Source organism: Hyposmocoma kahamanoa, unplaced genomic scaffold (genome assembly GCF_003589595.1).
Source record: "Hyposmocoma kahamanoa isolate Upper Pololo Valley unplaced genomic scaffold, ASM358959v1 88, whole genome shotgun sequence".
Lineage (NCBI taxonomy): Eukaryota > Metazoa > Arthropoda > Insecta > Lepidoptera > Cosmopterigidae > Hyposmocoma > Hyposmocoma kahamanoa.
Genome location: NW_020654466.1, coordinates 21,392,262 through 21,413,450, shown reverse-complemented (window position 1 = coordinate 21,413,450; position 21,189 = coordinate 21,392,262). Strand labels below are relative to the sequence as shown.

Genomic DNA, 21,189 nt, shown 5'->3' with positions numbered 1-21,189 from the left:
CTTGTTGTATATAACTTTATAAATTTATTCATTCGAGGGTTTCAAAGGGAGGCATTTATCTTTTGTATATAGAACATGACGTTTAGGTACATGTCCTTTGCCTATTTCAAATTTTGGCATTAATTCATAAAGCAGAAAGCAAAACTTAAAACACTTCTGAAAAAATTAAATAACTAACAGACATAACAACCAAGTACCATTGCTGTGTAAGAAATTGTTGTTTTACAATCGACATTGGAAAGGTAAAATGTTTAACATGCATTTGGAAATTATTACAGGAGAGAGATTTAAAATGATTTTTTTTAAGATAAAGAAACCAAAACTTTAATTTTATTTTGTCACATATAGCTGAAACTTTCTAGTTTTCCATATTATAACAAATAGGAATTATGTCTGAGCAAAAAGAGATGAACTCAACATCTGATTTTGCGAACTATACTAACTGCTTAAAAGGAACAGTGTGCTGTCTCTTAACGATAAGCTTCTCATATAGATAAGACTGTCCTTAAATTAGTATGGACTTAAGGCATTCAGCTTTGGGGTGCCATATGCAATTCAAATATTGCACTAATACTAAGAGCTGAAAATTCCATCCTCAAGCAGATTTCTGATACGGCCTGGTTCATTCGCAACTCGGAAGTCCATCACTACCTAAAATCAACAAAGTAAAGGAAGAAATTCGATCTTAAGTACACAAAGCGATTATGATGGCATGGTTATACAGTGAACAAAAAAAAATCACAATGTAATATTTTCCAAATGCATGTTACACACTTTCCTTTCCAGTGTCGATGTAATATGACATGATTCTTGTTCCTATTTATAACTTTTACTGTTGAACATATGATCACTGAGACAATTTTCAGGGAAATGATGATAGTGTTTGTGTACGACACACAATGCTGCACATCAGAGGAGGATGATCCTATTGATGCTGTTCTGTACTTCCATCCAAGTTGGGTGTCTGATACACAGAGACATGCGCTTGCGGGACAGGTAAATTTTGTTTATATTTAATTTGCTTCACATGATGTAATAATATATAATATTAATTATGTGCCAGACAATCACACCATTACTTGGTCTCAAACTAGGTAATTCCCTGTACTATGGATACAAAAGCAATGCTCTTCACTATTTGGGATGCCTTTTCCAGAAATTTCCATTTCTCCTTATCTTTCGCTGTTTGCCTCCATGCTCCTCCAGCAACATATTTAAAATCGTCTTCCCATCTAAAGTATGGTCTCCCATTCTTCCTTTTACCACTCTATTGGGTACCATTCCGCAATATCCCTTGTCTACTTATCAATTTTTCTCTTCATACATCCTGTCCAACGCCATTTCTGCTGTTTTATTACGTCTTTGACTTTTTTAGTCTTTGATTCAAATCTTTCAATAGTTAAGTGACTTTACAATTAACAAATAAACTAACACCCCTTATTATACACTTACACATGACTAATTAGTCTTTTCGAAATTGTAATTTGTAAAATTAATTTCATGTTTGTATCTGTGGAGTGAGGAGCAACTTATCAATATTATTTGTTGACATTAGTAGTGTAAAAATACCTTGTTTGAATAGTTATTTAACTTATATTTCTGAGACGTTGGAGCCGGGTGGGGTGACGCACTGGCATTTTTATGCTTAGTTTAGGCACCAGTCTCCCACAAAATCTTGTTTACTGAAACTCAATGTGTAAACTGATCCTAGCTGTACATATGTATTTTGTGGAGAAAAAAACTTATTTTTATAAAGAAAAAAAATATCACTTAGCATTCCAAAATGTACTTATATCTTTATTTAGAACATTACAAAAATTTGTAGAAATTTCCCAATTTGAATTGTGGAATATTTGGAAACTATACTGGTTTCCAACAAACTGCATAACTTGAAACCAGTTTTACTATTTAAGTGATAGATGAGGTAATTGCTTGCTAATGTTCAATGACACTTTAAAAAAATGTAGGTAAGTAATTAATTTCAATTAAATAAGTTACACAGTTGTGATGAAATATGATTTTGGTGCAGAACTCCACAGTTCTATAAGAAAAAAAAAAACACAAATCCCGCCGATTACAAAACTCATTATAGTGTTGTGAAGCGATATTTATTCACGCAAAAAATAAATTATCATTGTATTTCTTTCCTCGCAAATATGATGAAAAACATTGGTGGTAAAAATTACAAATCTCGAGTTATTATAGCTTTCAGCCATGTACTATTACTTTTTTTTGTCTTTCTACCTTATATTTTTGTCTATCTACCTTTATACCTTTCTAAATCTACTGCTGGCATTTTATACGATACCTAGACTTTGTATACAGTGTAATAGTGTGTAAAATGGATAATGTGTATAAACGTGTTATCTATCTATCTGTCTATAACATATTAATGAAGTCAGTCGAAAAGTCCATTTCTCCTTGCACTCGCTTAAGCGCCTCCAAAACTTTATGCCTTTAAAAACCAAGATCCGTTTAGCTCAATCTCATATTTTACCCTTCTTAGACTATGCAGATTCCTGCTATTTACATGCTACTGAAGAACTGCTAAATAAGCTTGAACGGTTGCAAAATCTTTGTATAAGGTTCATGTTTGACCTTCGTAAATATGATCGAATCTCAGACAATCGCAATCAGCTCAAGTGGCTTCCCATTCGTCTCCGCAGGAACTTACATATCGTCTCTCTTCTTTACAACATTCTACATAATCCTGTCTCCCAGGTATCTGAAAGAGCGTTTCAGTTTTCTCAGGTCCCAAGATAAGCCTTGTCGCTCTGTCGTTAGGTCCCAATTATCTTTTTGCGCGGCGCGTTTCCATTATGTCGTAACGTTTTATTTATCGTTGGACGACTGTCGCGTCTAGCCTGTTCCCATATCACGACTATCTGTCGTGACTGTATCGTGGGCGTTTATTTTATCGTTGAACTACTGTCGTGTCTAACTGTTCCCACTAGATCGCGACAACAATTTATCGGTTCACGGCAGCCGCCTTGTCGTTTGCACGACAGAATCGTTTGATGCTGCGATTATCTGTCGTCACATTTTTGTCGTGACGTTTTATTTTATTGTAGGACGACTGTCGTTCTAGCTCTTCCCATTGTCACAACAATCTGTTGTCGTAACGTGAAAAAAGTCGTCAACGACAATTAATCGTGTTGTTCTATGTGTGAACAACTTCATTTAAATATACACAACACTTTAAACTGCACGACTATCTCACGACATAATGGGCACGCGCCGTGAGACGTACATTTCACCAAAGTCACTTGTATACGTGTATATATGTCACGGAAAGTATTTTTGTTAACAGGTTGTGGGTACGGCGCATTGCGTCAAGTCTTTGTTCTCGCAGCCAGTGGCCATCACGTTGCAGAGCGGCAAGTTCATCATCAGGGAATATGGCAGATATATCTTGGTAAGTCCAGACCCTTACCATATAATAAAATGCGGCATGTATCATATGATCATCGAATATATAACCAGAAATAGAGACGAAATGTCATTTAATTTGTTTGAAAACTATTCTTCCATATCATTAAGGCACGCCGGTCAGGTCAGTTCAAGTTCACTTGGATCAGGCGCTCCGATCGTGCGCACGCGCACACTTTCGTATTGTGAATGTTTAATGAAAATGGCGACGCCACAAATTGACATTTCTCACGGTAAAAACAGATTACTTAGAAAAAGACAAAATTCTTTTTATGAAGACAAATTTATTAAATCCAACAAAACGATTCTCTCCCTATAGACGCTAGAGAATAATTACTTGATAATAGTAAAAAAACGTCTCAAAAGTGTATTTTCGTTACAAGACAGAAATATTTAATCCAAGAGCAAATTAATTTACTTCAAGTCACAAAGCCACTCTAGATTCAACAAAATATTTATTTGTTATTAGAAATGTCCGATTTTGATTTGAAAAAAAATAGATGAAAAATTGAGATGTACTTAATTTTTTGACTGAAGATTTATTGTTTTCTAATATCAAAAAGGATAAATTTACAGGGTTATGGACCCAACAGTGCCAAACCTTAAAGTAGCAGAAATAGGATGGAAATATGGAATCTTCTCAAATACTTGAGGACCATCCAGTGCCGTATAAATGCTACAGCGGCAGAAAGCACTAACAATTCCAAATATATGAGATGACTTTATACTATTGAAGTTAACAAAACGATAGCGCGTTTCAGAGTACATCTAATGCCATCTAGCAGTGGCGTGATGGAACTAATTGCATGTTATGCTTGTTACAAGTGTAGTTTGATTTCATGCTGTAACCAAATTTCTTAAATTATGACTATAAAGAACACCCTAACAAACTAGAGATACTACGTATTGTTTCTTTGGATAAATGACTGTTTATGATTTTTATGATTACAAGCACAAGTAAAAGTAATCGTTACCGCGTGCGCCTTCGGCGACATGTCACGACAAGATTGACTATGAAAACGCAACGAAATGTTGCTTTAAGAATATACTCTAGAATTTAGAATATTAATCTGAATAGAAAACTACTTCTTTTTTTGTTTAAGAATATATTTTCTTAAAATACACCCAAGAAATTTTGAATTCATTTAAGATTATTTAAATTTGATGTAAGAGGTAAAAATTTCTTGATATAAGTAATGTCCAATTAATTGATTAGAAATGAAATAAAATCTTGAAGTGAACGTATTTGTCTCAAAGTTAGAATAAAGTTAAGAGTAAAATTGTATTAGAAAAAGATAAGCAGTATTTTTGTAGTGACAATATTTTATTACTTTTAATAAATATTTTTTCAGAATTAGCAAATATTTTGAGAAATTGCTCTTTCTTATTAGTAGAAATCCTTTTTTTCTGTGTAAGATAAAACTTAGTGACTTTATATCCGAAGATGTTTTATTTAAAACATTAATTTGTCAATTTCTGACGTCGCCATTTTCACTACGCATACATAATATGGAAGCGTGCGCGTGCTGATAAAAATTTGATTACTATAGAAAATACGTTATTTTCTGTTTTCTTTTGAAAAAATATTTGTATAACGGTTTTTGTAAAAACAGACACCGTTATACAAATTCGTTTCATGGTAGCGCTAGCACCGCCGAAACGCCGCCGCCGCCGACACTTTTTCGTCGGCGTCGCCTCCGGTTGGTCTTTTATCGGCGCTCATATCTACACAGTACACGGAGCCTTAGAGCGTTTGTGCACTACGTCCGATTCTTAACAGGGGGTCTACTCTCATTCCCGACATTCCCGTCCGAAACAATTACTGTCAAATAAGCAATACTCGACCAAAGAAGACGCATCATGCGAATGAAGCCTCATACTTGACATTGTTTTTTAATTTGATCAAGTAGGTATTACTTATTTGACAGTAATTGTTTAGTCGCACGGAGAACAAGAGTACAGCGTCCTGATTTTGATTCAAATTGGAATCGATGCGATCGGGTAGTCTGGAAATTAGATGGGTTTCCGAGCGACAAGATGAACCTGATTCCTACTATATGTTTCTAATTTGTGAGTTAAATCACCTATTGTTCCGATTAGAAATGACAAAAGTTTTGCGATCGGCCAGTTGTGAATCGCATTTACGCGCCTTGACTCGGAAGGGACGCAGTTTCCGATCGGGAGAGGCAAAGAAAATCGTGCTGCAGGGCGAGTTTTGAATCCGAGAAATGACGGCCTGAAATGTCACAAGGCTCATTTTATCTCTCCTTAGAGATACGACTCTTGTCGTATTCCAGAACTCTACTGAATGCTCAAGTCAGGATTTGAGCAGACTTGAGTATGATTTCAAGCACTGGAAATACGACCCTAATGGCAAGGACTTGAGTATGATTTCTAGTGCTTTGAATCATACTCAAATCCTGACTTGAGCATTGAGCACAGTTCTGGAATACGGCCCTTAGTGTCCAAGTGATATTCGCATTTTATCGGATTCGAATAGGACTTAGAACACAAGGGACGTCCGAGTTTTCTAAATGTTTATAGTCTCGCAAACTCGCTTAGGAAGTTAAATAAAAAAAGTTTTTCATCTGTTTCTACCTTTCTACTTTTTGTCTAATATTTAGTGTTTTTTTAAGTAACATATTTTTTCTCGGTTGTATGTTATACATTTAATAATAACCAACCTGTATGTCTTTTGCGCAGGCTGTAGGTAGCGACCGGAACATCCCAGATTGGGTGCTAAAGAATCGCGCGAACCTGCTCACATCCATGATAAAAGTGTACCACGGAGACCTGCAAGCGCTGGCTGCACAGATGGACGACCCTAAACGACTATCTGAAAAGCTCTTTCAGGTAAATAAACTGGTGTAGCAGACATTTTAAACCAACCAAGGAGGCACTTATCGAGGCAGAGTCGGCTTGAGACAGTCAGGATGTTCAAATCTCAAAAAATCCGAGGGGCACTGCCACTGCGCCCCCGTTACCCTGAGACAAGTTGACAAGTGATGGAACTTGTGAAAGAGTTCGTCCAGGGAAGTACTGACCCGAGATGACGACACCATAAAAACCCGTGTGCAGTCACTCGAAAACAGAGACCGTCAAAATATAATGCTTAAATAATAAAAATTGCCAGCGAAATTACGTTGAAACATCGAGTATATAACCAGAAACAGAGACGAAATGAGGGCCATCCAACCCTGGCAACTCATCAGGCAAATTTGCCTTATATCACTTTTAAATGTCAACTCTCGTTTGCGCTGAAATTGCAAATTATAAGCTGAAATAATATAGCGCTAACCTTAGAATAATAACGCATAGAATGATGGTTTCATATCAAACGAACTGGCACAAGTGAGGCAAAAATCAAATTCATGTAGGCTAGTTAGTAGTAGGTTAATTTTCGGTTTTAGTGATAAAAATACAAGTTGAAACGCGTTACTTCCTTGTGGAATGTGATGTTAGTATCTATTTTATGTTTGTCTGACGTATTTTTACACTCATTTACCGCACATTTCGTCATTTTTAGCTAAAATTCTGGAGCTGTTCGCGGTGCAAGTTGACCTTGAGCACTGAAGGCCCGCCCGCTCGTGTAGGCCCTTTGGGAGCGCTTCAATTTGCCTCACTTAGCGTGTGCGGGCTAGGTTTCTATGCGTTATTATTCTAAGGCGCTAACAATTGACCTGTGTGTACGTGTCCGTATATTCCAAAAATATTCTGTATTTATTGTTATAAAAATAATATATCTAAAGAAATACCTGTGACAATGCACTTTTAATAACTGAGAAGCTACGGGTTCAAATTGGCTAAATCAATCAAATCAATGCATCCGCGTCAATCGGGGTAATTTAGCGCGAATTTTGAAAATCGCGTTATAACGAAATGCGGGGTCGCACAAAGCGGGTATTACTGTAATATATAAAAAAAACCCTTATAGCGAGTTGTAGATCAGGTTTCACTGGTTCCAGATAATGTTAATTACTCAATTTCCCCAAAAATGTCGATTATGTTAGTTATGATATAGAGGGCAGTAATAATGTCACCTTATGTACCAGACTAATTTTTTAACAGGTGTTCGAGACGTATCTACCGGTGCTGCAATATGGCGCACACATATTCCAGCGAGTGCCGATGCTCACTCTGCCTAAGGTAAAACAAATTCTTGTTCCAGTTTTATCACACATTTGTAACATACACCCTTTTCGCAACGTGGTAGTCAAGAGACCACAACCTTTCACTTCCTACGATACCGACACACATCTTTCAACAACCATCAATGCTTCGTTCACGTACTTCGTGGCAGTATAGCAGCTTGTGAATCAGGTCGTCCAGGGAAGTAATGTCCCTTACCTATTTCTGCCGCCAAGCTGTAATGTGAGCATTAATGCGTTCTGGTTTTGAAAAGTATGGGTGTTGGTGAAATTACAGGCACATGAGGCTTATCAATTTATATTTCAGGGTGACATGCTTAGTGTTAGTGCATGTATACCATTACTCATCAGGTCCCTACTGCAATTAAAAATATACCTTCATTGTTTAGATTAATAGGGTTTAGAGTAATAGGTCCCCGATTCTACGAACATCTACCCGCAGACCTGAAAAGTGTTAGAAACGATGAAACGTTTTGTACCCGACTAAAAATCCTTTTATTGGATATTGAATTGTACAGTGTCGATGAGTTTCTTTTGAAACAATTTTAATTTCATTTTACTCGACAAGCAGTAGTTATACTACTTTATTTTATATTCATTATTATTATTATTATTTTGTTACTGACGATCATAGTTATCCCTTGACATTGTATTTCCAATTGTAATATTGTGACATTGATAACATGAAATAAACGATTCTATTCTATTCTATTCTATTCTATTCGATTTAATGTTAAAATTCAGTTAAGATTACGCAATAACATTCTTTATTTGAATTGGCAGACGTTTTTTTCTTGAAAACATGTACATATATGTATGTCGGTGTGAGAACGTGACTGTACTTAATCAATCAATTAAAAGTTTTAACTCCTTATATACAATGTCCTCAGTAAATATTCACCCGATTTCAACTCAAATGCTCGAAAACTTGAACAAATCTGTTAACCTACACAGATTTTCGTTGCGCCATGGTTAATTTTTTTTGCTAATTTACAAAATAATACTGTAAATCACTAAATCTATCACAACAAAACGTCAATATGACCCCTTTAACCTTGTCACCGTTTCCATAACACAGTTACTGTGACAAACTGAACAAAAGAAGCCTTATACAATAATCTAACAAGGCCGGACTGATATTTGAAACTTCAGTCAGTGGGCGGCGATATAGAATGTTTAGTTTATATTACATTGGATCAGGACGAGGACGTCTAGAGGACAGCAAATAATAACTAAATAAATGTATAGTATGCAAAAGATATGGTATACAAGTGAGCCTGATTTCAAACATCAATTTGTTTATAAGTGCTTTACATGTGTTGTCGTTGCCAAAATATACTTTATAAATATACGTACGCACTAACAAACAACATTAATAATAATTTATCCTGGGTATATTCGTCCATATTTTTTCTTTTTATGATATAAAGTGACGGGACGAGCAAGTCGAGCAATAATCTCAGTACAGAGTGCTAAAAAAACAGACTTCAAAAGTACGTGGAATTACAAATAATTACCAAGTTTTATTGAGATCGGTTACCGGAAAGCGCGCAAACCCGAATTCATCTCCTAGTTGGCCACTATACGGGACTTGACACAGGAGATAATAAAAATCGGCTCTCACTACTCAAAGTATATTGAGAGAGACAAACGCCTTGAATTGGAGAATAGTAAAATCAAGCATTAAAATAATTGCTCCTTATAATCAAATTTAGGCGCTTTTTATAAAAATGAATCTTCGTGCGTGAACAGCCACCCTTAGAGGTGGATGATTTTCTTCAAAATTAAATGGGACCGCTATGCAGGTACCTTCTTTCCGACAAAAAAAGAATCATGAAAATCGGTTCACAAATACCGGAGTTATCGCGTAACATACATACAAAAAAAAACCTACAGTCGAATTGAGAACCTCCTCCTTTTTTTGAAGTCGGTTAAAAATATCTTCAGTGCTACTCATAGCTTTAAATTACAAAGATTTGGAAGGCACTGCCTCTGCGTCCGTCACTCTCAGACATAGAAAATTTTTTCGGAAAATTACCCTACAGTGGGACCGGTTGACTATCAGCCATCATCTGTGATCATGGAGTCTGTAAGCGTTGGTTTGTTTGAAAAACATATATACACCAAAGTAAATCCGGAAAAAATAATCTCCAGTGTGTAAGCAAGAACTGGAAAAAGTAGTAGTATTCTAATTACATGCCAACAAACCAAGGCATCAGATAAGATAGTTGTAATTACTTAATAAACATTTACACTTAACCTGCGGCTTATCAGACAGGTAAATATTAACTCAGTAAATAGGACAATTTGTATATTTATTAAGTTAGTAGTATATTCTTAACTAAGGTTTAAATCATAAAAGTTATTTATATTTTTATGTGTAAAGATAGCCTTACGTTACGTTTGTCCACAATCTGACCATACGATAAGTGAAGATGTGTACAAGTGTCGTACTTAAATGATGTCTATTCACTCTCTGCTTAAAAGATCCATTTTTGTATCGTTCGGAAAATGCTGAGAGTTAAGTGCGCTCTACATTCTCGTCGAGACATCCAGGTCTCAGGTCTCGCCGAGACAGGACGTGACCGAGAGTGGCTCTCCACATTCTCGCCCGCACAGTTGTCTGTTCGGTAGTCATACAAGATGGACGTGTTAGATACGTCTATTGCTGCAACATTATGTGCTATAGCATATTACATTTTTTTGTTAATTCGAGAAAAAAAACTTATTAAGAGACGTTGGAATAGACGCAGATGGTGGATGACATCAATACATCGCAATAGAATACTGCGGTTACTGCCGGCGGAATGCCGTGACGGAAATGTGGAGGAAAGGGTCTCGCGCAAACACAAAACTACACGAGAGCCCTTTGATTCGGATCCGAAATACCGACACGAAGTGGAGACCACACGAACATAGGCGAGACTAAACGATCACTACACTCTCGTATTTGGCTGTTCTCGTGAAGTTTTGACAAGAATGTGGAGCGGACTTTATACCATATAGAAGACAAGAAGGGTAACTTCACAAACAGACAGTGGACATAGTAAATTTGACCTTGCCTGAGGTCGGTGACACGTATTTGGTTACGTAGATTCGTCGACTGTTTTAGCGTAACAGGGGATCTATTCTCGTTCACCGTCCGCCATCTGTCCGAAACAATTACTGTCGAATAAATAATACTCGACCAAAATAAAAAGCAGTGTCAAGTATAATGCCAATGAATCGCATCATGCTTCTTTTAATTTTGGTCGAATGTTACTGATTTGATTGTAATTGTTTCGGACGGACGTCAGATGGAGAACGAGTGTACTGGGCCAGAGTTCATTTACACGGATTCCGTCTTTCCGACAATCTTGAATTTCGGCTACGTTTATTGGGAGGACTGCTAATAAGAAACTCAGCGCCCATATCAAATTCAGACAGTAATTCTGCTTAATCTTTGTCGACCTCTAGTGCGTTCTTCTAGTTTGGTCTTTGTAATCTTTGGGATGAATAAGCCTGCTATCAGTTGGTTGTTCTGGACTCGCTGGAGCGCTGACCTACTTTTTGCCTTACAATGGTTAAAACATAATGGATAAAAACAACAATAATAATATGATAATAGGGAGAGGCGAGAGTCTAAAAAAAATAACGCACACACTCAGCACCGCACTAGAGAAACCCTGTATCGCGGATGTCATGGACACACACACGTAGACAACCACAAATGACACCGGCTAAGGCTTAAGGCAGTTAAATATAATAATAAATCAGTACTGCTTTTGTCTATTGCAGAGCGCCACATCAATTTACATGGAGTCGATGCAGATTTTAGAACAGTGTCGGAAAAGCAAAGGCGTTTTGGGAGGTGTCGTTTTGTACAATAACAAGTAAGACAACGATAAATGTAGTGCCCCTAAATTATACAAGACCGGTAATTTGAGGTTTGAAATACTCCACATGTCAGAAACCCATTCTGGACTTGAGACCTTGAAAGGATGAATTTCAGAAAGTACAGGATTTGACGTTTCATCTATACCGGTATTTAAGTTATAAGTTGGCCCCAAGAACGTATGTTGTGGCATTGTACTATGGTGCTCCATAATTATATCTGACTTAATTCAATATAGTTATGAGAATGATAGAAATGTTTCCTGCACTCAGTTTTAAGTTAAGCCCGTATTTATAAGTCAAACGAAGGAGTTGTCAAAATATCTGTTTATAGTATAAATGTCACTAAAGATTTTAGATAATATTCAGTCTCGGTTTCTTGAACACCATGATTTTAAGTATGGAAGGTATGGAAATAAACATCACTTATGAATAATTACGCAGAATAATAGCGACGCAGCTCCCTCCAGGCTTAACGTCCTACCTCACAGTAGTGGATCCGTACCGGATAAAGTCCCCTGCGGAGACCCTGGATACGGTGACGCCACTGCCGCTTGGCGCACAGCTACTGGTCGTCTACGTAGGCAAGAAGACCTACGAGAATCTGAAGAAGCAAGCTGAGAGGTTGCAGGAGTTTTATTTAAACGGCGAAGACATGATTGGAAGGTTTAGAAAGGTAACTTGTTATACGAGCTTTCCCGTCGCTTCGTTTGCCTTTTAAAATTATAAATTTATTACGTGTTAATCAGTCCTAAAATTGGTTCAGTCGGTATTCTGTGATTGAGTAATTAATAACCTTGGAATAATAACGCATAGAAACCTAGTCCGCACACACTAAGTGAGGCAAATTGAAGCGCGCCAAAAGGGCCTACACGAGCGGGCGGGCCTTCAGTGCTCAAGGTCAACTTGCACCGCGAACAGATCAAGAATTTTAGCTAAGAATGACGAAATGTGCGGTAAATGAGTGTAAAAATGCATCAGACAAACATAAAATAGATACTAACATCACATTCCACAAGGAAGTAACGCGTTTCAACTTGTATTTTTATATAAATATTCACTAAAACCGAAAATTAACCTACTACTAAAACTAGCCTATATGAATTTGATTTTTGCCTCACTTGTGACAGTTCGTTTGATATGAAACTATCATTCTATTTCAACTTTCGTATTTATTAATACAGTAAAATGGTGTCCACTTTTCGTGGTCTGCACGATTAGAGTTAATGGTATGAACTACATGCCGATGTTTTTATTCCAGAACCAAGAGGCGGAACGTGAAAAAATGCGTGAGTTTCCCCAAACAGGGATGAAGAGAGACAAGTCATTGCTGTTCACCGCCGTACCAGAAGAGGACCACACGATGATATCGCCTCCCAACAGAGACGAGCACACCGACCAAGATAGGAAACCTCCAAGCATGCCAGATGTCGTCCCTTTCACAAATAAACCACGACAAAGGCCAAATAAACTATCGCTCAGCTTCAAAACACAGAAATCAGTTGATGAAGACGCGACAGAAAATGAAAAAGTCTTCACTGGCCAAACGAGTGTATGCTCCACACCCATGGTGGAATACAAACGCCTTCATGGTAACATATTATCCATCTGCCAAAACCCAGAAAGCCAGAACCAAGAAAAAGAAATCATAGAACCAGACGTCCTCAAGAACATTGAAAACTGTGCCAAAGTGAACCTTGAAAACGATAAACGAGACAACAAAATTGTTTTAGACATGAACTGTATTGCGGACCACTATATTAATAAACCTCAACCAATGAGAAAGCTGGCCAGTGTCACTGACATTCAAGAGACATTTAAACGCGTATCCAATAGAGCAACATCGAAGTTCAAGTTAAAGCGGTCAAAATCTCCTGACGACGAAAATTCGCCAGAACGTGCTTTTAAACACAGTACAATGACAATAAATGACCCTTATTTCCCAGTGTTCAGAGACGATGGAGTCGCGATATCGGAGTCTCTTTTCAACCAGTACTTAGAGCAACATTATGCAAGAATTAAGCAAGACGAGAAAGAAGACAATATGTTTACGTTTAACATGAAATTATGCGAATTAGATAATTTTAAAGATTTCGATTCGGATTTCGTGAAATCTCCCCAACGAACGTCCAAGAAGATAGCCAAAGATTCCACTAAAACTTTGTCAACGGATCAATCTAGAAGAAAATCTCTGTCGTTGCCTCTAAAGTCGTTATCTGAAAGTTCAGACTCTCAAATAGGGTCGGACTCCGAAGCGACAAGTTTCAAAAAGAAGTTGACTGGGGTACAGTTGACTCCCCTGATGGAGAAACTGAGTCATTTGGCATTTTCTGACAAATCTAGCGGCTATAGCAGTCGAGTGATGACGCCTTTAGAATTGAGGGAATTCTTGACACCTGCAACCGAGAGACAAGTTACATTTTCAGATAGGTAAGCTTGGCTTTGCTCAATTACATCACTACCCCTCTTAATAGTCAAGTCTCAATTATAGTGCTCCAATTCATTGTACCAGAAAACAAACAGATCATTGACCCGACCATGGACAGTTTAGTGATGGCCAACTGTACTGCCAACTACAAATCGATGAATTAATTGAATGAATCGATTTGTTTAATTGAATCAGTTGGAATAACTGGGTTTCATATAATAAAATGGGCTTTGCGATTTCGCTACTGATTACTATAAAAAATATGTAATTCAATCATTCACTGAGTGATGATATTTCATATATGAGATTAGAATTTTTTCTTAGATAACCTGTAAGAGCTAATATAAAATTTCCGAAATCTATTTTTTAATCCACCTTCAAATTCTTACACTTAGATAATTTATCTATTCACTAATCGATCACAAAAACTTTAATTGAATGAACCGAATGGTTATTTCCGTATAGGCCTATGCAACCATAGACTGTTCACAAGTCTATATTTGAAAAATAACCTCACTTTTGAACTAACATTTTTCAAATAAGATTTTATTTAACATGTTTATTCAAATGAATATTGCTGGAAAAATATCAAGTCGAAATCTTGAAAATAAATACTTTCCAATGTTACTCATTCCATTTATTGATTTCTTTAGAATTTTAACCAAAGTGGTTTGTTTACTTTTCTGGTATAATGGATTGGAAGCATTGACTTACAATTATATGGACGTCGGGTCCGCGCTAAAAAGTGTCCGCACTTGTAAGGCGCCAAAATCGTATACAGAGCGCCAAACTCCGCTTTAGTCTTCATTTGTTCGACTGACAGCGCGATACTGCGATGACATTACAATTTAAATTTCGAATAAGTTGACTTGGGACATTTTTTTCGTGGTTTTTGTATTAGACCCGTCGTCCATTTATTTGTACGTCAATGATTGGAAGACTTTATTTCCCATATGAAAGCCTTTTTCAGCACAGGTGTTGATCCGTTTTTCGGTCTAGCCTTTTTCAGCACAGGTGTTGATCCGTTTTTCGGTCTTGAGTAAACTTTGAATTACATGTTTGTTACGATATCTTAGTAAAGATTCTTGAAATAGTTACTACAAAGGAGTGAACTCTTCGGCCAAGTCTCCGGCATATGTAATCAGCTTTTGACGATCGTTACGTCCGCAGACCGAAAACGCAACGGCAAGACAGCGATAGCGACGCAGACTCTGACTGCGACCTTGAAGTGCTTCCAGAATACAGTCAGCACTCTGTCAAATGCGGACTCTTCGTTAGCGGACTGCACAACATGGCTTTGTTGGCATTAATCGATACGGACGCGGCGAACGATGCTGACACTATTAATTCGTTGGTAAGATTTTATGGAAATTTTCCACTTATACAATCAGCACGTGGAAAAGGACTTATTCTGTGATTTTTCTATAGTTAAAAAAGTGCGCATTTGCCCTCCATCCCACCTGATGAAGTTACGATGAGGTCGACGATGAAGCATGCACGCTTACATAATGCCCATTGACTCTCGCCGTGAAAAGATCCTTGTTATAGCGTTCAGGGGACAAATCTCCAGGCAAAGAATTTCATTCCAATGCCCGTAGTACAAAACACGTGTATCTCTTCAACTGATTGATTTGAAAGTTACTAATTTCATTCATAGACTCTTACGTTTCCAGTGGGAAATCTCCCTCAACGCTCTAGGCCCAATCGAGGAAAAATGCATGGAGCCACTACCCGCAGGAATGGAACCCACAGACTACAGCTACTTGACGCTGGACCCCGACTGGGGGACAGTCAAGAAAGGGGGTCCCTGGGCCGCGTTGGATATTGCCACTATGGGCCTTATACATAACGAGTTTAGCGAGGATTCAGAGTTGTCGGAGTTCATTTTAAGGTAACAACTTAACTACGTATAAGCAAATAAAACACATCTATTACAGGTGTATCGCCCTTTCTATAGAATGCAATTTCCTTTTAACCTTAACGGTGAAGATCGGCTTTCACGGTCCGCTATCGGTCTCCCTGCCGCCTGGACGAGTGTCCACGAAACGAGGAAGACGGCCTCACTGAACCCCTCGTAACGTGTACTGGTAATAACCGGTTGCAGGAGCGACGAAAGCGTGGTGGTGGGCGTGTCGTGCGGGGGCGCGCAGGTGTACTACCAGGAGCGCGGGTCGCGCGCCGCCGGCCCGCCCGCGCCCTCGGACGCGCTGGCCGCCGCGCCGCTGCGCGCGCGCAGGCGCCTGCACCGCGACCACGCCGTGCTCTTGTTGTAAAGCCCGCGTTGCTCTACCCCAACCGGCTGCTGTCACACCTCACTTGGGAAATTATTTTCGCCATTGTGTTTAGTGGCCAGGCAATGTTTAGGTTGTAAGTGAAGAAAATGAATTGGCTTCATAATGAACCCTCTCCGTGTTACCGAATTCTGAAATTCCAAACGAAAGACCATTTTCTCAGTTGTGAGTTACCAGGATAAAGGGAAGCGTTATCATCACGACTCTGAACCTTTGTAAGGGTCCACTTGTCATTCGTGTCTACGTGGCCGAATAAGAAACTTCAAACCGCGATGGATGAACTTACTATTAATAACTCGTACATTTAAATTGTCTCAACTTCGGAGTAATCAACTTTTTCTCCAACTTATCTCAGTTATTTTATACGCAAATCCAATATGGGAATCGTTTTTTCAGTATTCGTTCATTTTTAAAGTTGCTTATCTACTGTAAGGTGATGAACACACTGCACCGCGCCCGCGGTGGCGGAGACGCAGATCTGCGTCAACGCGTTTAATCTAGTGCTCGCTTCGCAGTTGATCGCCGTAGTGATTATATATGTAGCCGAGATTCTTCTTTGCCAAGAATGGTTAATAATACAGAACATCGATAAATAGATAATTTCAACTTCAAAATTGCAAATTGCAATTATTTACTAAAATATGAAGATAAATTTGGTCGATCGACTTGTTCAGTTTTCTACATCTATTGTAAAAAACTGAACTTGTCCTTAAGCTTAAAAATCTGCGCGGTAGTGCGGAGCGCAGTGTGCCTTACCCTGCGGTACGCGGCGCCCCTCCGCGCGGGGGTGCGGTAAAACCGCGCGCGGAGAAGCGTTGTCTGTGTGTTCGACCGCGCGTCTTCCATACAAACTCCTCAGTTTGTACCTCTACTAAGTAAGTACCTCTACTTCAGTACAAAGTTGAAAAACGCAGCTCCGCGCTCCGTCACGGGGCCCGGTACAGTGTGATAATCGCCTTAATCGAAACCAACTACATTACTGGTTACTTTTTTCACAAATTACTTCTACTTGAAATAAACTGAAGAGTGTAGACAGTTTTCACATAACAATATATTTGCAATATTCGAAGATTTTTCTACTTTTTTTAAATTCCAATACTCGTTAATTCCAAAAGTACATTTTCACATTCCAGTATTTAATAATTTCAAAGGTAACACATATCTTCTTGTAATTCGATATTTATTGTAGATATTCTGTAGATAATTATTTATGTAGGCGTTTGGCTAGTTTTAAAGCAACTAGTTACCTTTTAGCGTCCCATTCCAGAAAAGACTTGAGAGGCTATGAAAATGATGTCAATGTTAGATGTCAGAGCCGAATAAATGGAATTAATATTGCATTTTATTTCAAATAATTTAGTAGGTTTAGCTTTATGCCTGTGGCGGTTAAGAATTGCGGATTGTGAACAATTTGCTAGTAGCTCGGGTAACGAGTCCTTTTTATTGCCAGCCGAGGGAATTTGACGCAAATTATTACGGGTTTGGGCCGCGATGCAGCCCCTTAGGTGAAGCGATGCAGGGGCGCGGCAGCCGCGCGTCAATAATTTTAATGTTCGTTTATTTGTAACTGCAAAAGTGGCTGCAACTGCGCGAGGCACGACAGGAGCACTGCACCGGTGCGCGCTTCTATAAACGCCCAATTTGAAGGCGCCCTTAGACCGCCGTAGTGAAAATACTCGTTGCTAAACAAGCTACGTTAGTTTCGTTCTCTATAGACGTGGTGCCTAAAGCTGCAGTGTCAGAATTTGTTTGTACAAACTCAACACCCAGCTTTAACATTATTTATAAAATAACATTTATGAAATAGAAAATTAACTATATGCTGGTTAAGTACAGAAATCGATAAAAAACTGTATTTATTGTTTTGATATTTTTTATTAAGTCGATGTGGAGCTCTAGCAAGAATTTTTTGCTCATCTAATTTTGCCACTAGGAACGTAGGAAATAATGATTTGCCATTGTATCTTGCCAGGAAAGTGTCATATTTACACTGTAGCTTGTATATTGGTATTTATAGGATTTTGGACATCACATAGGCTACAAAACGGTTTTTATTTGCGAAGAAACTATTCTTGGATGTCGCTGCTATTTACGGATTATTGAACGTCACATTATATTGTTACATACGTTTGTGTACTGACGTTTCTAGCCCGTGCTTTGTCCAATATCGTTTTCCCTTCGATACAATCGGTCTACTTTCCCGACCGGTCCACTTTCATTATTCGTCTACTATCTCGATCGGTCCACTTTCATTATTCGTCTACTTTCCCGATCAGTCCACTTGTTTCTCCCGATTCGTCAATTTCCCATTTCGTCTACTTTCCAGGTCGGTGTACTTTCCCGATCGGTCCACTTGTCCAGATGGTCCTTTTAAGCATACACATTAATACAATTTTACAAAAAAAATCCGTTTTACAAATTTTCGAAGGCAATTTGTAAATGCATAATTGCTAATTGTCATGGAGTACATACATTTTTTTATGTTTTTGATAATGATGGCCGCTTTACGTTAACCACGATTTGAGAAAAGAAAATCAAGTAGACAGTCAGTTATTAACCGACTTCAAAAAAGGAGGAAGTTCTCAATTCAACTATTTTTTTGTATATATGCTACGCGATAACTCCGGTTTTTTGTGAACCCATTTTAATGATTCTTTTTTTGTTGGAAAGAGGGTACATCAGTAGAGGTCCCATTTAAATTTGAAGAAAATATTCCACCTCTAAGGGTGGTGGCAAACTAGAGGTGAATCCGGTTTCGTGCACTTTCCGATAACCAATTTCAAACTAGAGGTAGTTTTTTTAATACTCTGTACTGAGATTATCTGATTAGGAGCATCATTAAAGTAGAACTATCGGGAAAGTAAACCGGTCGGGAAAATAGAACAAATGGGAAAGTAGACCAAACGGGAAAGTAGATCAAACAGGAAAGTAGACGAAATGGGAAACTAGATCAAACAGGAAAGGAGACGAAATGGGAAATAGACGAATCGGGAAAAACAAGTGGACCGACCGGGAAAGTAGACGATTAGTGAAAGTGGACCGATCGGGAAAGTAGACTAATTATACCAAAGGGATCGTTTTTATGACAGAAATTCAGTGCCAAGTTCGCAAGAACGCTTTGCTGCCATTTGCTGTATATTTCTTGTTGTTGTTTTAATATTACTTAGCAGTATTAGTTGACCGTTCCATTTCTAGTTGTACTCTTTGTCGTAGACGAAGTCGTGGTACAAAATCAGTGTCGCGTCCGAACTTTAAGTTATTACTATTGGTGTATTTATTTTTATATAATTTTTTCCACTAAAGTATCGTAGATTGCCATTTGGGAAGGAGTGCCAATAAGAAGTGTATTTGTATGTGGTATCTATTTATAAAATAAGTATAAGGTACATACATATTGTTAAGAATTTTAATAAAACCTGATAGTGAGAATTTTTGTTAATTAAATGCCTATGAATGATTACCCAAACGTCTCCATAATCTACATATACGCCAACATATTTAATCATTTAAATTAATATTTCTATCAATGAAATAGAATAAATAAGCATAAATAGATAAATCAAACAACGCAACATGTGTTCTATAAATACCATTCAAAACTAAAACCTAAAACGCTGCTAAATCTTAAAATTTGCCCACCGCCCACCTTATGGATGTACATACATCATCCAACGTAAGAATTAGCAACGTCATATATACTTTCTGTCCGTCAAACCAATATCAAAGGGGATAAGATGGATATCCAGGTGGGACAGATGAAGATGAAATGAAGAAGACCCAAATGACATTATAAAACTATTGTTTATTAACAAATATCTCACAACACAATCTACACTAGATGTGGAACGTGAAGTCACTCATAAGTCATAACCGATACATAAAATAGATACTGTGAATTGTAAAATGCATTATATCACGTCGATAAAGAACTGGATGTGTAATGGCATCCACTAATGGAACCCCCTTCAGTAATCCTTGTTTGTACGATACTTAATGCCTACAACCGTATGCACGATAAACTAATGAAAATTTGAAGGGCAGGCTCTCCGTAGAGGCCATAAGTTGAGTCGGAAGATAAAGAATATGATCAGACGCGCGACTTCTTTCTTCGACGGTCTTGCGAGCTTGGGCTTCAACCTCCCTAACCGGGAACTCGATCATATTCTTTTCGCTTCGACATTTGCCAACAATCCGAAAACTTCGCTTCGCCACCGACATTTTCTTACGGCACCTGCCGGTCGGGGTTTTCGGCGACCGCCATTTCGAAAGGACTTTTCAAGCAAACATTTTCAAAACTTCAACAGTTAGTTTCAAGGAACTTCATCCTTTACTTCTTGTTTCAATACCTTTTCAAACAAACAAAATCAATATTAGACTTAGTGTTAAAACTTTATTAGAACTAATTTTACATCCTAGCTATACCCCGAAGAAGGGGGTTACAGACTAACTTATCAACTAGACCCTTTCATCACTTGTAACAACTAAAACATGTTTCGGCGACTCTTTGGAGACCAGAGCAGACGACCGGATGAGCGGTCGCCGGTAGCTTACAAATTCCAATTGCTAAATAACAATTCATTAGTTGACTAAACCGGCCTGCGCTGGTACATAAATGCTTACGAGGCCAGCATGGGGTGTGGTGTATCAAAATCTATGTTTGAAGTAGACCTCTGCGTCACGAACTTACTAATAACGACCTGCAAAGTCAAAGATGGGAGTAACCATGGTGTTCACACTTCAATGGCTTCTGAATGATGATACACTACACTTAACGCATGATGCTCTTGTCTGTCTGGTTATATCAAGAACTTTTCAAACTCAGATTAACTAAAGCAGTTAATCTTAAAACCAATATATTTTCAAGGTATCCAGTTCACAGATAAACAAACAGACAGAACAGAGGACACAAACATAATGGAATGAGAAATTGGAACTTAAACATTCTGTCTACAATATGTCACAAACAAAAGCAAACATTTTAATGTACAGAGTACTTCAGGTATGTACATACCAGTTATTA

At 38.0% G+C, this 21,189-nt stretch overlaps 2 protein-coding genes across 8 annotated transcripts in view; one reads left to right on the top strand and one right to left on the bottom strand.

Moving 5' to 3' along the window:
• Window positions 1–843: 843 nt before the first annotated feature.
• Window positions 844–18,390, top strand: LOC113235981. Its single transcript, XM_026471905.1, has 10 exons — window positions 844–996; window positions 3,311–3,415; window positions 6,133–6,282; window positions 7,498–7,575; window positions 11,355–11,449; window positions 11,895–12,126; window positions 12,712–13,880; window positions 15,049–15,232; window positions 15,552–15,769; window positions 15,983–18,390. The coding sequence occupies exons 1-10, from the start codon at window positions 844–846 to the stop codon at window positions 16,149–16,151; spliced, it is 2,553 nt and encodes an 850-aa protein (XP_026327690.1). The 3' UTR covers window positions 16,152–18,390.
• A 1,050-nt stretch (window positions 18,391–19,440) lies between these two features.
• LOC113235664 (transformer-2 protein homolog beta-like) overlaps window positions 19,441–21,189 on the bottom strand; it is a 34,666-nt gene continuing 32,917 nt past the window's right edge. For 2 of the 7 annotated variants that reach the window (XM_026471493.1, XM_026471494.1), the window contains exon 9: window positions 19,445–20,515. In XM_026471493.1, the coding sequence (XP_026327278.1) occupies window positions 20,490–20,515 (26 nt within the window). In that variant the 3' untranslated portion in view covers window positions 19,445–20,489. Of the gene's footprint in view, window positions 20,516–20,856; window positions 20,867–21,189 lie in introns of all 7 variants that reach the window. The other 5 variants (XM_026471497.1, XM_026471495.1, XM_026471496.1 and 2 more) reach the window with 4 other exon arrangements.

Bases quoted from the DNA above. Each gene is read 5' to 3' on its own strand.
- LOC113235981 (XM_026471905.1), top strand. From the start codon at position 844: ATGATCACTGAGACAATTTTCAGGGAAATGATGATAGTGTTTGTGTAC. The intron at 997-3,310 runs GTAAATTTTGTT...TTTTGTTAACAG, and splicing joins GACATGCGCTTGCGGGACAG to GTTGTGGGTACGGCGCATTG. The intron at 13,881-15,048 runs GTAAGCTTGGCT...TTACGTCCGCAG, and splicing joins CAAGTTACATTTTCAGATAG to ACCGAAAACGCAACGGCAAG.